Genomic DNA, 16527 nt, shown 5'->3' on the forward strand with positions numbered 1-16527 from the left:
CTAGAGACAAAGGAGCCGCATTCTGCTGAAAGAGCCAAACAGTTAAGACTCCCTAGGGGGCCGGAGAAGACAGAACTAGTCTGAGGGTGAATATCCTAGCTTACTGCCTTTATCAAATAACTCCTTTCTGAGAAGAAGCTCAAAACATTTCATGCAGTTCTCCAAGTAAGATACAGACCCATGGAAGATAAAGGGATCTGCCTCAAATTCTTCCTCCCCCAACAAACCTCTAGGTACTGTGATCCCTCTGTCCTGGGCCACCGCACAGGCCCCAGCTAAAGCGAGGCATTTCACAGGGCCTCTGGACCTATCACAGAGATGGAAGGATGGTCACCTCTCTACTTGGATAGTTATTCAGAAGTGGAAAACACTCTGTCAGAGGCTGGCAGATTTTTTCAGTGAAAGGCCAGATATCAAATATTTTAGGCTTTGAGGGCCATATAGTCCCTGTCACAACTACTCAACTCTGCTGCTGCTGCACAAAAGAAGCCATAGGTAATATGTAAAGGGCATGTCTGCATTCCAATTTAATTTTATTTACAAAAACTGGTGTCCAACAGGATTTGACCCACAGGCTATACTTTGTCAGCTTCTGTTTTTAGGATTTAAGTCTTCCCTAAAAACACCTGGACTTAAATATTGGATAAACTATAATTTACATGCAAACCACTTAAATTTTAGGCCATAAGACCATTTCTGAGGGGTTGATCTGTTTTATTTCAGTGGACTAGAAATACAATCTTTCAATCACCAATCGAAGATCTTGGGAAAGTGCAGAGAAACCAGAGATTGTTTTGCCTTATAGTTGGTAAGTATTACTAACAGATGAAAGGGAAAATATTTTACAGATCCATAGCAACCAGAAAAGAGGATAAATCAGGCTGAGGGAAAGAAAACGTCAGGAAAATCAAAAAGAGTATGAGGAAGAAAAATGATATTAATAAAAACAGGCAGCTCCATTTGGCTTCAGTTAGCTGACTGGGGCAATGGAACCAGGAAACGAGAGAACTAGACAGCTCTCATTGGTAATGATGGAGCATCTCCTTTCAGAAAACTTTACTTGAGGCAAAGATATAAAGATGGAATACACCTGGGACATCTAGAGAGAAGCAAGCTGCTGATGGGAAACTGAACTGCAGCCTAGCAACATCTCACACCTGGGGACATGCTCCAAGTGCCTCACTCAATCTTCTGACTTCCTTCCCTCACCTGCAGAGCAGGGATGAGGAAGCAAGGCCTGATCCACTTCTTGAACCTGGAAAGAGAGCCCTGTGGTGTGTTGCTGGGCACAGGGAGGCAGAGGCTGCTGACAACCCCTGAGAGAGAAGAGGGGTTCCCCTCCTTAGGCTGGGAGCCTTAGCAGAGGCAGGCTGGTGGCAGGATTACACTGCAGTGAGGTCGCAAGGGTTAGAGTGGCAGGGCTGAGAAGAATCCATGACTCTGACGCTGGGCTCCAAGGACTGCAGCGGCCCCAGCACCTTCTAGGGAAGGGCCACTCTAATAATACAGGCAGAAGAGCTCAGAACACCTCAATTCCAAACACATCTTAATTTTTTTTTAAAGTGTTTTCACTCCCCAAACTGGTCATTTCCCCTTCTTCTTTGAAATGCTTTTGTAGCTCTCCACTGCCCTTAGAATCAAATCCAGACTCTTCATCAAGACTTTGAGTCCAAATGCAAGTACAAAGCCCAGCACTTTTCCATGCCTGCCAAGCCTCCAGCTTTTCCTGAGCCCTTTCTTCTCTCTCCCTCTGGTTCCTCATATTCCTCAAGCTCTTTCTCTCCTCAGGGGCCTACATGTGCTGGTCCCTCTGCCAAAAAATTCTTCTCCTCATTCTTTGCCTTTAGTCCTGTCCTTGCCCAACTCTACAATCTAAAATGAGTCCACCACTTTATTCTTTTGAAGCACCCTGAGCATTCCCGTTCTGCGATCTTATGGAATCAAATATTTATTCACCTGTGTTTTCAGTGTCTCTCTCCACTACCTACGGGAAGGGATCCTACCTGTTTGTTTCACAGGGCTTACCCAGCATCTGACAGAGTCCTTGGCATGTAGCAGATACTTAAATAAAAAACACAACTAATGAAAAAGTGCTCATTTCCCCCAAGGCCTCTTGTCATTTAAAATGGATCATTGGGACTTCCCTGGTGGTGCAGTGGTTAAGAATCCACCTGCCAATGCAGGGGACATGGGTTCGAGCCCTGGTCCGGGAAGATCCCACATGCCGCAGAGCAACTAAGCCCGTGCACCACAACTACTGAGCCTGTGCTCTAGAGCCTGACAGCCACAACTACTGATCCCACGTGCCACAACTACTGAGCCCACGTGCCACAACTACTGAAGCTCACGTGCCTAGAGCCAGTGCTCTGCAACAAGAGAAGCCACTGCAATGAGAAGCCCGCGCACCGCAATGAGGAGTAGCCCCAGCTCACCACAACTAGAGAAAGCCCGCGCAGCAACGAAGACCCAACGCAGCCTAAATAAATAGGTAGATAGATAGATAAATGAATAGATAAAATGGATCACCGGAGGCTCAGAGGCCACAGCATGCAAACCAACGCTGGTTAGGGTGTCCCTGGAAAATAGCTCCTGCCATTCACCAGCTGCAGGAAATTCTCCAAGGCCCACCACCTCTCTGAGCCCATTTCCTCACCTGAAAAGTGGCAACATCAGTATCTTCCTCATCTAGCCACCTACTGCAGAGGTTAAATAAGAGAATGTAAGTGCTAAGGATGGCTTGGTACTCAATAGCTACTGTTTTATTTACTTACTTTTAACTATTAAATTAAAAAAAGAAAATGGACCTCAACAGGAAAAGACTAACTGCATTAGTAATTTTAACTTTAGGAAAGGCAGAAGGAGGTAAAACTGAAGAAAACTCCATAATTCATTGGGGTTCTTTAATAAAACTTGACCCACTGTCAGTATCTGGAAAAGTCTCTGACTTCAGGCAGCAGGGTGTGTCCCTCACCACTTCCAGCTTCAGAGACAGGAAGCATGATGGATGGGTTCCTGTGCTAAATCTAAACTGCATGAGAACCACATAAGAGCTTGCTCGCTTTCCTAACCCCAAATGCGTGCCGTTTAACATGTATTAACAAGCTTCCTCAGGCCAAGTAACCTAAGAAAGGGGATCAATTCTCAAGGACTCAGAAGACAACTTGGTTGCTATAAAAACAATTTTATATAACAATCATTTTGTTGTTTGTTGAAAACAATTATAACATTTATGGATGATCACAAAAGTATTATTACAATAATATAATCATTCATCTGCAATGGCTGTTAACATGTAAAATGTTCATTTCCCTTAACCTAGCAATCCAACTTCTAGGAATCTATGCCACAGAAATACTTAGGCAAGAGTGCAAAGACATACATCTACAAGGATGCTCACTGCAAGTTTGTGGTAGGGAAAAATTAGAAACCACCCAAATGCCCAACACCAGGAGAGTGATTAAAGTAAAGTATATCTAGATAATAAAGTGTACAGTTAGAAAGAATATACTGACATGGAAAGATGTCCAAAAGATATTAAGTTAAAAAAAGCAAATTGAAAAACAGTATGAAAAACATGGTCCATTTTTATAAAATAATGATAATTCTATATCGATATATGCATTGAAAAGAAAATCGAAATATAGAACACTGGTTTCCTCAGTGGGGGAATGAGTTATGAAGGACTTTAACTTTGTGTCATATATTTCTATGTTTCAGGGTTTTTTTTTTTTTAATATTCATTTATTTGGCTGCGCTGGGTCTTAGTTGCAGCATGCGGGGTCTTCGTTGCAGCATGTGGGATCTTTAGTTGCAGCATGCAGGCTCGTAGTTGCGGCATGCGGGATCTAGTTCCCTGACCAGGGATCGAACCCGGGCACCCTGCATGGGGAGCGCGGCGTCTTAACCACTGGACCACCAGGGAAGTCCCTATGTTTCAGTTTTATAATGAGCAAATATTTCTTTTATAAATGGGAAAAGGAAAGAAAATGTAAAAAAAAAAAAAAAAAATCTCTTGTTGGCATTAGTCTGTCCATACCACAGAGGTCAGGATGCTCAGGCAGCACCCTCCCCCCAATCTCCCTGATTAGGCCTGAATCACAAAGTGAGCCGACTCAGCACATGTCATGAGGCTGCCATTAAACAGCAGCAATCGGAGGCACTTGAATTTCCACAGTGTCAGTTACAAGATTGGGGGGCCGTGTTTCTCCTGAAACTCAAGTGAAATTGCCTTGGAATTTGTGGTTAAGGCCTACCAATGGCAGAACTGAGAGCAGGCAGCCTCTCCAGCGGAATTCTAAAGCACAGCTCAGAAATCAAGCCCTGCTGAGTTGGGGAATGGTTTATTTCTAATGAAACCCAGAGGGTAGGGGGCAGGGGAACAGTCACCGGCAATCTGAGAAGAAAAACTGAGCTGATCAATAAAATTAAAAGGGAATGGGTAAGTAAGAGAAACTGGCTGCAAAGTAAGAAGGAAAGAAGTTGAAGTGTCTACTGGTGAAGTTACTGATGTATTTACTGCAGAACTTACCAAATGATTCATGACAGTGGCTGGATTTGGTTCTTAATCTATGTAGCAGGTGAAACAATGACAGCTACCCTGTCACATTCTCTTTCCACATGACACTTTTATACTGGCCCAGCATCCTGATCAATATGCAAGGATCCTCTGACCCCAGGTAATGCTTGGGGCTTCTTGGGTACGGGAGCACATACTGTTTTGCCCACCTGGTGGCCATTCCCCTTCTTACTAAGAGAATCCCACTTTTCTTCCTCTGCCTTTCCTTGGCCATGACTTTCAGGGAACCAGGGCCCATCCCCAGCCCTAGGAGGTGGATATTGATCGGTAAGCCAACATGGTTGTCTCACTTTCCTGACATAACTCTAGCTAATGAGATGCAAGAGGAGATCAATGAGGGCGGTTCTGTGGAGGTTTTGATTGGTCTTGAAAAGACACAGGTAGCTCAGCTCGGTCCTCTGTGATGACCTAGATGGGTGGAAGGGGGGGTGGTGGGAGGGAGGTCATATATATATCCCTTGAGGGGATATACGTACACATATAGCTGATTCACTTCGTTGTACAGCGGAAACTAACACAACATTGTAAAGCAATTATACTCCAGTTAAGAAAAAAAAAGAGACTCAGGACAGAAGTGTCTTTTTTGCTACTTGCAGACTCTGTCAAGTGTGATTCTAGGATGCTAGGGATTGCGGCAGCCATCTTTGGAATATCAGGGAACCAGTTTAAAATGTCAATCCAAAGTGCTGAGGAAGGCAGAGCAGGAAGTTAGAAAGAACTCAGGTCCTTAACAGCATCACTGAACAGATGACAACCATCCCTGGAACTCCCCACCTCCAGATGACTCGCTCTGTAAGATAAGTGCCCTTACTGTTAAGCCATTTTAGTTAGGGTGTTCTATAACTTGTAGTCAAAACCATCCCAACAGATACAAGAGGTGTCCGCTCCACCTATGCATTCTCTAATGATTTGACTTCCAAGCATAACTGCACATCACAGTTACTGAGGCAGTAGATGCCCCTAAAGCCTTGTTGGAGCAACTGATTTTGCCTACCAAGGGCTATACCTACATGCTTTCTGCCAGTGCTTTCTACCCTTTGCTTTAGAGGACTTCTCTCCCACTCCGTGTAGTTGGAAGTGAGGAGGGGAAAGACCTTAAACATAAATCCTGGTGCTCCATCTGGACCACCACCCCCAACCGGGGGGGGTCCTATTGTTCTAGACGGAACTAATCTGGGTCCTTCCCCAGGACTGATGGAGGAATGTTGGAAGAAAAAAGCCTTCTGCCTGCTGGGACTACAAACTGGGAGAACTGGAAACTCTGGCTGGTGGTACTCATCTTTCCTGGCACGTGGGAAGAGTCAGTCTACAGTAGAAGACCAACACACAAGTCGGAGCCCTGAGGACACTGTTCGAACGTATAGATCAAGCCATGCCTGAAACCCTGGACATCCCAGTAACCTGACCAATAAAGTCTGTTATTATTTCAGGTAGTTTTTGTTGGGCTTCTGTCATTTGCTCATGATTAGAAGCATCCCGCCTCAAATAAACACTAACCTGCCTCACCCCCACATCCTGACTCCTTCACCTTCTCTGGATACTCTTCTTTCCCAGGTCTCTCACATTTCCACTTCCTTTTCTCTACTGCTCAGCTTCCCACCTCTGAGCAAACCAACCAAAAAGTGACTGCCCTCCAGCAGGTCGGGGCTAAGTTACAGAACCTGTCCAAGTCATTCTTCAGAGCAAGCTTTAGAGGCAGCCTCATGCAGCCCCAGGCTGGGCGTGGGCATCACCACTCCCCATCACACCACCCCCCCAGAGTCTCGTCGTCTCTTTCCCTTGCCTCCCACTGCCCTGATGCTGTTTCTAAGTCTGGATGGCAAAGCTGTGGATGCTGTTTAGACCTGGAAAAGCAGGTCTAAGCATTCCACTTACTAGATACTGCTCAGCATGTTCTCACATGCAAATGGGCGGGGTACTCCATGTAAGTCACTGAGTTTAAGGTGGACAGCCCAGGTGAGGCAAGACCACCACACAGAACTATGCTGCTAGGTATATACGTGTAGGTCTATCTATATATACATCAAACATAAAATACATGTTCTGTATAATAACATATGTGTAACGCTTGTAGAGTGTAACCGGTTGGGAGAGAGCAATGCCTACAAGGGAGGTTCTCTGCAGCATCAGGAGAGTGTGCTCTGCTCCGAGAAAACTGGAAAGGCCTAAATCCAGTCTTACGAAAGAGTTACAAAAAGGGGCAATTATTCACACTATAAAAAGATTCTTCACCTTATAAAAAAGGATTTACTTACAAGGTCCCACTAAACTGCATGGGCTCTATTGCATATAGAATAGGATTTGATTTGTTTAAGACTTTACAGGCACTGCCAACTACATAAATCAAGGAGCCACAGTTGAACTGAATTTGCTTTTTGCGTTTACAATGTGATATACAAAATGAGGTAATTTTACCTTGTTTGTGTCACTATTATTGATTTTCTGTGTGAGAGAAAGATAATGGCACCAAATATTATCATATCAGCTGAGGCAGGCATCTGATACAGGAACAAGCAATGCATCTCCTTCCTATCAGCGTTTCCTATAAAATGGGGTCTTTATGAACACTGCAAAAAAAGACCAAGGTACCCATCTTCTCTATTCACATAAGGTTTTTGAAGACTGAATAATAATAATAATTGTGGGTGATACTTATATATCAATAGTACTTACTATGTATCAGGCACTGTTCTAAGTGCTTTGCAGGTATTAACTCATTTCATCATCTCAATAACTTCATGTATAGTTACTATTATTATCTCTGCTTTATAGTTGAGCAAATAAGTTATGTTGCCCAAGGTCAGAAGGCAGTAACTGGCAGAGCTGAGGTAAAAATGCAGGCAGTCTGAGCCTAGGAGCCATGCTCTTAACCATCATACTCTTCTGTCCTCCTTGATCTAGCAGTAACATGCAAGATGGTGAAGACTGCCAGGGAGAGAAGTGGAAACGGGGGCTACGTAGCCTATAGCTACCTACCTAACTTACCAACGAGCTCAGGCACATTGGGCTGAGGACCTGTACTATGCAGTGAAACAGGAAGGGTGGAAGGAAGGGAGGCAGGGAGGGAGGGAAGGGAAGAGAGAAAGAGAGAAGGGAAGAAAAGGTAAGAAGGTGACTGAGAGGAGGCACAAGGGAGGTTTCTGGAGAACTAGCCTGTTTCTCGATTTGGGTGCTGGTTACATGGGGTGTGTTTAGTTTGTTAACTCTCAGCAAGCTGTACTTTTTATATACATATTTTCATGAACAAAAGTTAAAAGATGAAAGTATGGGTTTAAGAGGATTTGGGTAATATTACGAATGGCTTTAGCCCTCCTCTATTTATTTTCCAAATGTTCCAGAATGCCCGAGCAAGGCATGCTGGAGCTCAGAGGCTATGTGCACAAGTGCAATCACCCATGTGGATGATTCTCAAACCTCATGGTCCAGCCTGAGACATGTAGCAGCCCAAATATCAGCTGAGCCACCAGCAACATGGTATCATGCTTAAGAGAGTGGCGTTAAGAACTACAACGGCTGTCCTTTGCACTTACTACCTGTGTGATTTTGAACAAGCTACTTCCCCTCTCTGTCTGTCTTCCTTTCTGCAACTGTAGAGCTGGTATAACAGTGCTTAACTCACAGGGCTTTACTGCACATTAAACGAGCACTTACAACCGTGCCTGGCACATAGAACACACTACTAAATTTTAGCTCTTTAGTCCTCACTATTTAGGCTCATAGCCATGGTCTTCTCTCTTACACCAGTTGCCATATACTTTTCTTCATCATTTTCCCATTATTTAAATAATTACTACTCCCTGCCGTGTTTCAAAAAGAATTTAAGGAAGATTTGTTTTAGTTATTATTCAAGTAGTACAATCATATTATAAAAATCTGGAAAACAGAAAATCAGGTATTATACTTTTGGGAGTGTAGTCATCCTGCTGCTGCTGTGAAATGCCTGAAGTGATCTACAGGCACAAACTATAGCTGTTACATTACAGACACCATAAAAGGGCCTGTCACAGCAGGCGGGACTATGGAGCCACATCAGTCAACATACACTCAAGAAACAGCCACAACTTTTTTTTTTTTAATTATTAGCACCTTTAATTATTATTTATTTATTTATTTATTTATTTATTTGGCTGTGTTGGGTCTTCGTTTCTGTGCGGGGGCTTCCTCCAGCCGCGGCAAGCGGGGGCCACTCTTCATCGTCGTGCGCAGGCCTCTCATTATCGCCGCCTCTCTTGTTGCGGAGCACAGGCTCTAGACGCGCAGGCTCAGTAGTTGTGGCTCATGGGCCTAGTTGCTCCGCGGCATGTGGGATCTTCCCAGACCAGGGCTCGAACCCGTGTCCCCTGCATTAGCAGGCAGATTCTCAACCACTGCGCCACCAGGGAAGCCCCCAGCCACAACTTTTTATTCTCAAAATTTCCAGTCCCATAGAAAAGTTAGAAGGATAGTACAATATATCCTTCACCTCCATACATCCTTCACCTAGATCACCCTTTAACATTTTGCCACAATTGCTTTCTCTTCTCTGTCTCCCCTCAGACACTTTTTTTTGCCAAATCATTCGAAAGTTAAGTTGCAGACATCATGTCATTTTATTTATAAATACTTCAGCTTTTATCTCCTAGGAACAAAGACACTGTCCTTTATAACCATAATACCATATCACACCCAAGGAACTTCACAGTTACACAGTACTGTTATCTAATACACAGTCTATATTTTTTCTAATTGCCCTAAAAATAACCTTTTTTTTCCAATTCAGGGTCCAATCAAGGGTCATAAGTACGTTTAAACTGTCATGTTTTCTTTGATCTAGGACAGCCCCAGCCCCTTGCCATTTTTTCTTTCAGAGCATTGACATTTTTGAAGAGTCCAGGCAGCTGTCTTGTAAAATATCCCACAATCTGGATTTACCTGACTATATGCTCAGGATTCAATTCAGGTGAAACATTTTTGGAAAAATGCTACATGGGGACTTCCCTGGTGGCGCAGTGGTTAAGAATCGCCTGCCAATGCAGGGAACAGGGGTTCAATCCTTGGTCCGGGAAGATCCCATATGCCGCAAGCAACTAAGCCCGTGCACCACAACTACTGAGCCTGCGCTCTAGAGCTTGTGAGCCACAACTACTGAGCCCACGTGCCACAACTACTGAAGCCCGTGCACCTAAAGCCCGTGCTCGGCAACAAGAGAAGCCACCGCAATGAGAAGCCCACGCACTCCAACGAAGAGTAGCCCCCACTCGCTGCAACTAGAGAAAAGCCCACGTGCAGCAACGAAGACCCAATGCAGCCAAAAATAAATTAAATAAATAAATAAATAAAGTGCTACATGGCTGGTGCTTTATACTTCACAGTGTAACATGTAAGGAGGTACATAGTAGTCATTTGTTCCATTTTTGTGTTGCTACATTTGATCATTTGATTAAGGTGATGCCCACCCAAACTTTTCCATTGTAAAGGTATTCTTTTTCTCTTTGTAGCACATAAGTAATCTGTGGAGGGATTCTTTGAGTCCTTGTGACTATCTTATACCCCAACAATCTTTTTTATCCGATGGTTTTGACATCTGTTGATAATGTACCTGAATCAATGATCACATTAGTGTTGCAAAACAGTCACTGTGATGTTTACTGTGTGGCTGAAATGAACCCTTGCAAATCAAATCCCGTTTTCCCCCCAACTTGCATTATTATTTCAGAACTATAACATCAGAACTATTTCAGAGGTTCATCTGCTTGACTCCACCTGACAGTGATTCATAACACCTGTTTTACATTTCTCTGATCTTGATCCACATGAGCAGGTACATTAAGTGCAAACAAACATATAAATGTACTGGCTTAAGCAGTGGGCAGGAAGCTACCTGTCTATACAAGCAAGAGGTTGCCTAGTCTTTAGAGTCCCATTTCCTATAGTAGATCAAATTCCATGTCAAGAAATGTTTATTTTCCAGGAGCTGAAATAGCTCAGTTGGGAGAGCATTAGACTGAAGAGATGTCTGTTTTCTCAAAGACAGTTCTATATCGGCATCAGTTTCAGGCATCAAAGAAGGGAGAGAAGGGGACACAGTGGGTTCAGGCAGTAGACTCCTGGCACAATCTTAAAACATTAAAAGATTGTGCAGGGGACTTCCCTGGTGGTTCAGTGGTAAAGAACCCGCCTTCCAATGCAGGGGACACGGGTTCAATCCCTGGTCAGGGAACTAAGATCCCACGTGCCACGGGGCAACTAAGCCCATGCGTGTGCCACAACTACTGAGCTTGTGTGCCTCAACTAGAGCCCACTTGCCACAAACTACAGAGCCCAGGCGCCCTGGAGCCTGCGTGCCACAACTAGAGAAGAGAAAACCTGCACGCCACAACTAGAGAGAAGCCCGCGTGCGGCAACGAAAGATGCCCCATGCCACAACTAAGACCCAATGCGGCCAAAAATAAATAAAATAAATAATAAATAAATCTTAAAAAAAAAAAAAAGATTGTGCAGACCTAGACGCTAGGATAGTACCAAATCACATGAGCCAGCTGCTTCAAGCAGCCTGCTTCCCCTGCCCCTGTGAATGATACTTCTTCCCGTCAACAGTCCTTTAGAGTCCAAACAACATCCCCAGACCAGCTGCATTAGAATCCCCCGGGAAGCTGGTTAAGAAACAGATGCCCCAGTCCCACCTCTGACCAACTGAATCAGAGCCCTCCTGGACGGTTTGGGACTCAGTGTGTTGGGATCCCAGAGGATCTCATGAGCAGCCAGGTTTGGGAACCCTTGCTTAGAGAAGACCCACTGTAGCCTCCAAAAGGGTACTATCCCATAGGCCACACAATGGTAGATGGTAGTTAAGGATCAGTCCCATTACATGATGGCCATCCAGCCAACAACTGACCCCCAGGGGTCTGAAACGAGGGCAGAGAGTTTCAACCTAGATGGTCAACTGCACCCCCAATTTATAGCCTACTCAAGGCTGAAAAAAAGGTCACTATACTCAGAGAAGTTGCCAGATCTATGGTTCTCCAAATTTAGTCTCTACCAGAGCATCTGGGAACATCACCCCCCAAAGATTCTAAGTCAGAGATCTCCTCTGGGGCCCAGGAATGTGTGCTTACAACAAGCTCTCCAGATGATTCTGATGCAGGGGTCCAAGGACCATATTTTGAGAGACCCTGGCCTAGATGCTAGTCTGCTCCTATCTATGACAGTCTAAGAGCAAGAGTTGGATAAAACTGTGTTGGCTTTCATTTGAAAACTACTTACCAAACCAAAGAAACAAAATATAAAGTAATACGGGAAATGTTTCTGAGCAATTAATTAACCACACAGAAGCATTCAGATGATATGAAACCCTCCATAAAAGGTACTGAATTCCACCCCAACATTTCATCCCACCTGAGGACTATAGGCAGGCTGAGTCAAGAGCATGTGACCAAGGCTCCCAGCACGAAGTCCCCACTTCAGGTTCCATATTAGCAGTCTCCAGAAGGGCACCAGGGGCACAGGACCACCCCCTGGAGGGCACTTGAATCATCTGAATCAAACAATATTTCTGACTGTCAAGGTCCTGCCTGATTCCAGCTTCCCGTTCACATTGTGAGGGAGCAAGCTCAAGGCAATTCGTTCTCTCTCTGCCCTGTCCTCTACTGTTAACCCTAGACTTAGCCAAGATTAACATGTGTGCTCGTGCCCCAGAAATGGAGGTGGCTAGGCCACTGGCATCCGGGAGGAAAGAGTGTGCTAACTGTGGGAAAAGGGGCAGACAGAGAAAGTGCTGGTCAGCTCCATGCTGAGCTGGCCTTTGGCTCGCTGGGAATCAGAAGTATGGCTGGCAGACCGCAACCAAGGCTCAGGGTGTCAGGGACTCCCGCTGCAGGAGGTCATATGACATATCCTTCCCTCCCATGGCCCAGGCAGCTTTCCACCCAGGAAACGCCAGGAAACAAGCCACCCTTATGGTACAAATGCGGTATAGCACTCCCAGGAAAGGTCCTTCCACGGACATCAAAATATACCCTCAGGTTCCCAACCCAAGCAGGCTCATGGTGAAAGGACAACCACACCAGCCAGCTCCTGGGGCTCTTACCTGACTGGAACACATATCTGGCCAAGCCTTGCATTAGTTCTGCTGGCCATGTTGGGGGCGCAGACTCCCCTGTTTCTCTCTTCAGACGAAATGTCAACTCAAAGCCAAAACCACTAGGTCCATCTGTTCCTGTGAATCTGGAAGGAATAAAAAGCAAATGTTTTTTGTTTAACTACCTTAGGGAAGACACTGTTTTGTTGTCTAATTAAAGTTCTTCCCCTTTTTGGGTAGGCTCGGCATCCAAACCCCCTAGTCGGAGGAATCTTGAGCCTTGAGGGGAGGAAGCACCTCGATAGCCAATAAGGAACCAGAACTCTAGCCTTGCCCTCCTGCCAGCTACAGCACATGTGTGTGACCTCAGCCCCGCCAATCAAATTCCCCTGCTGGTACTCTGAATTACGAGTTCCAGGTTTTGTGGCTCCGGACCATTCCTTTCTGTATGATTGAGGCTCCATTACTGAAAATAATCCTTACACTCTTTATTCCTTCAAGCTATTAATAAGCACCTACTTAGTTTGCTAAGGATATATGTCCTACTGTATGCCCTATGAGGATGAGACCCTTTCTCCGCTGCCACCTCCACCCTGCCCCACAAGGGGACAATCCTTGGGCTAAACTGGCTGGCCTCCAAACTCAGCATTGGAGGATGGGTCCCAAAGCAGATTCCAAATATCCAAATACTGGGAGGGCCCATGATCTTCCTGAAAGCCAGCACCCCACATGCACTCATCAATCAGCACATGCTCTTCCTGAAACCTGGCACCCCGTGTGTACTCTTCAATCACTGGAACCTTGAGGAAGCAGAGTTTGCCCTCCCTTCCCATCCTCAAGAGGCCCAGAATGATGATGGCCACAAACATCATAGGGAGATGAGGCAGGGCAGCAGTGCCTGCCTCCCTGTCTGCTAGGAAACGCCCAGGAGGCTGAGTCTCCACTGGAGTCCCTGAAATGGACTTCTGCCAGAGAGGGAAATGATGTGGATTAGAGAGCAAGGCTGGTTGGTGGTGGCACCTCCTGGGGTGAGGGAAGCATTCAGGGAGGGACTCCTGAGAGTTACAGGAGGCTTGCCAGCATGGGAAGGGTTAAAAGTTAAACTATGTTCATGATATAATTTTCAGTAATTATATCTTGTACAAACATGAGCCACAATGATTATACACATTTAAACTCCTCAGCATACAAATACAAGCCATAAAATAAGATGACAGCCAACACCTCCTTGCGAGCCAAGCTACCGGAACAGGCGGTCAGAGGCGAGAATGCTGAAGGGGCAATGATGCAGTCAGTGCCCAACCCTGGGATTCCATGTGGCATCTTTCCTCCATCATCATCATCATCGCCCCCAAGGGGCCAGGCCGGGAGACTGGGCAGAAAGAGGTGCTAACGTCTCAGAAGCTCTGACACCAGGGCTAGCCCTGCTTGTGTACCCGAGTTGGTCCAGCCCTCCTGCACTTGCTGCAGTGAGGAGCTCACCTCTGATAAGCTAAGTTCTCTAAAGGACTGAAAAGGAAGTCTTAGAATCACTATTTTCTCTGAGTATCTATAACTGTGGGAGGCACACTCCATTTTGAGGTACACACCCAGAATTTTGGAGACCGGGCTAGAAGATGCCTGGCAGGATGCAGTGTAAGCTATTTTCTTTCCTTGCTGAGTTGCCCTGTTTGGGGGCAATTCTATGCAGAAAGGCTGAGGGAATAGCTAAGCAAGCTGAGGCTGTAAGAGCTGCCTCCCAAGGGCTATAGGCTTGCGAGGGGTATGAAAACCTGGGGTAATGCAAGACTGACTTGGAGTTAAAACCCTACAAAGGGAGATGGGTCACTAGGGCAAAGGGAAGATTTCAAGCAGCCACCAATTAGAGGCAGCTTTGTAAAATGTATTAGACCATTACTCCCGGGCTTTCATCTCAGGCCAAGAAAAATACATGATTTCTAACCGCAAAAACTTGAGAAACAGACTAAAAGAAACATGCTCCTCGGACTGTGCGATGGGGTGAACCCTCAGATGCAGAGAGAGTAGGCACATGCATCCAAGCAGCACCGCCTCTCTAAAGAGGGCTGTGCATGCACGCACACACATTTCTACACCATCTGCCTCCACACGGGGTGCTTTCTGGGCCAGCTCTGCGGTGGGCAGGCCAGCCCTCACTTGACTGCCTGAGACGGACAGGTCTGGCCAGATGGTCTCCACCTGCATTTGATTACCACCCACCAGGCTGGCTGGATGCAACCTCTAAACTCTGAAACATGAGTTTGGAATGGCCCAGCCTCAGGATAAACACACAACCTGGAGCCTGTCAGAAGGCCTCTTCTTCAAAGCAGATTGCTCAGGCAATAGCCCAGTGACAAGGTCATTCAGTCTTTAAGGTCCCCTGGAGGGGCCTGGCCTGGTCTGCATTTCCTCAAGTGAGGGCTTCTCCAGCCAAAGCAGATTTATCTGACCAGAGGATGAAGCCCCTCCTGGAGAGCGGCTGTCTCGCGCATCCTCCAAGAAAGGAAAGCGTGAGAGGAAATCGGCACGTGCTGCAGAAGGTGGGATCTGGGTCAGAGCAAAGAATTTTTCTAACACCGAAGGCTGCTAAAATACTGGCTGGTGGTAAAGGGGCCCAGTGGAATTTCTTCCTACAGAGATTCTTAAAGGAATATACTACAGATCCTCCCCAGTCTGGTAGGGAGGGGTTCTAACTGTCTTGTTGCAGAAGGATGGATGAGACGGCCTCTCAAGATTGTTTCCAGCTCAAGAACTTCTGATCCTGCTCACTGAGGTGCTCAAGGGAGAAGCTGGCTTTGTCCCAGCAGTTTAGTGAGCCTAGGCAATGGCTGTGCCAGCCTGAAGAGTAACATTAAACCTGCCAACAGGAAAAACATGTGCCTCGAATCCTGACATAGTTGTGCAACCACTGGAACCTGCCCAAAGGTCTCCCCCAAAGCACCTGATTAAGAAGGTACCAATCAGACAAACAGGAACCTGGGAGAGACTTTCTAGAGTGTGGGTAAGCAGAAAAAGCTGACCTAAAAGTTGGCATCTCATGCTCAACACCATTAATTATATATATATTAGGAAAATTCAAATCAAAACTACAATGAGGTGCCAGTTCATACCCTCTAGGATGGCCAAAATAAAAGACACACAGTAACAAGTGTTGGCGAGGATGTAGAGAAATTGGAACACTCACACTTTGCTGGTGGGAAGTAAAATGGCAGAGCTGCTTTGGAAAACAGTTTGGCAGTTCTTCAAAAAGTTAAATATACCATATGACACAGCTGTTCCTCTCCTAGGTATATACCCAAGAGAACCAAAAACATTTTTCACACAAAAACTTGTACACTAATGTTCACAGTAGCATTATTCATAATAACCAAAAAGTGGAAGCAACCAAAATGTCATCAACATATAAACGGATAAACAAAACATAGTATATCCATACAATGGAACATTATTTGGCAATAAAAAGGAATGCTGTACTGATTATTTGCTATAACATGGGTGAACCCTGGAAACATTATGCTAAGTGAATGAAGCCATATACAAAAGACCACATATTGTATGATTCCATTTATATGAAATGTCCAGAATAGACAACTCCATAGAGACAGAAAGACTAGTGGTTGCCAGGGGTTAGAGAAGGAGAGAATGGGGAATGACTGCAAATGGGTATAGAGATTCTTTTTGGAGTGATGGAAATGTTCTGGAATTAAATAATGGTGATGATTGCACAACCTTGTGAATATACTAAAAAGCACTGAATTGTACACTTTAAAAGGGTGAATCTCATGGTATGTGAATTATATCAAAAAAAAAAAAAAAAGCTGGCATCTCAGATACACCTAAATGCTAGGGGAAGCAGGGCCAACCATGTCAAGTACTCCAGGCCTTTACCTGGCTCTAT

At 45.3% G+C, this 16527-nt stretch overlaps 1 protein-coding gene across 3 annotated transcripts in view; it reads right to left on the minus strand.

Moving 5' to 3' along the window:
* Positions 1-16527, minus strand: part of SUFU (SUFU negative regulator of hedgehog signaling) — a 109798-nt gene that overhangs the window by 64704 nt on the left and 28567 nt on the right. For all 3 annotated transcript variants that reach the window (XR_014253484.1, XM_082425273.1, XM_082425274.1), the window contains exon 3: positions 12642-12778. Coding sequence is in view for 2 of the 3 variants with exons in the window: in XM_082425273.1 (XP_082281399.1) it covers positions 12642-12778 (137 nt within the window). In the remaining variant the exon portion in view is untranslated. The remainder of the gene's footprint in view (positions 1-12641; positions 12779-16527) is intronic.

This window comes from Balaenoptera physalus (genome assembly GCF_965194825.1).
Source record: "Balaenoptera physalus genome assembly, chromosome: 14".
Classification (NCBI taxonomy): Eukaryota; Metazoa; Chordata; class Mammalia; order Artiodactyla; family Balaenopteridae; genus Balaenoptera; species Balaenoptera physalus.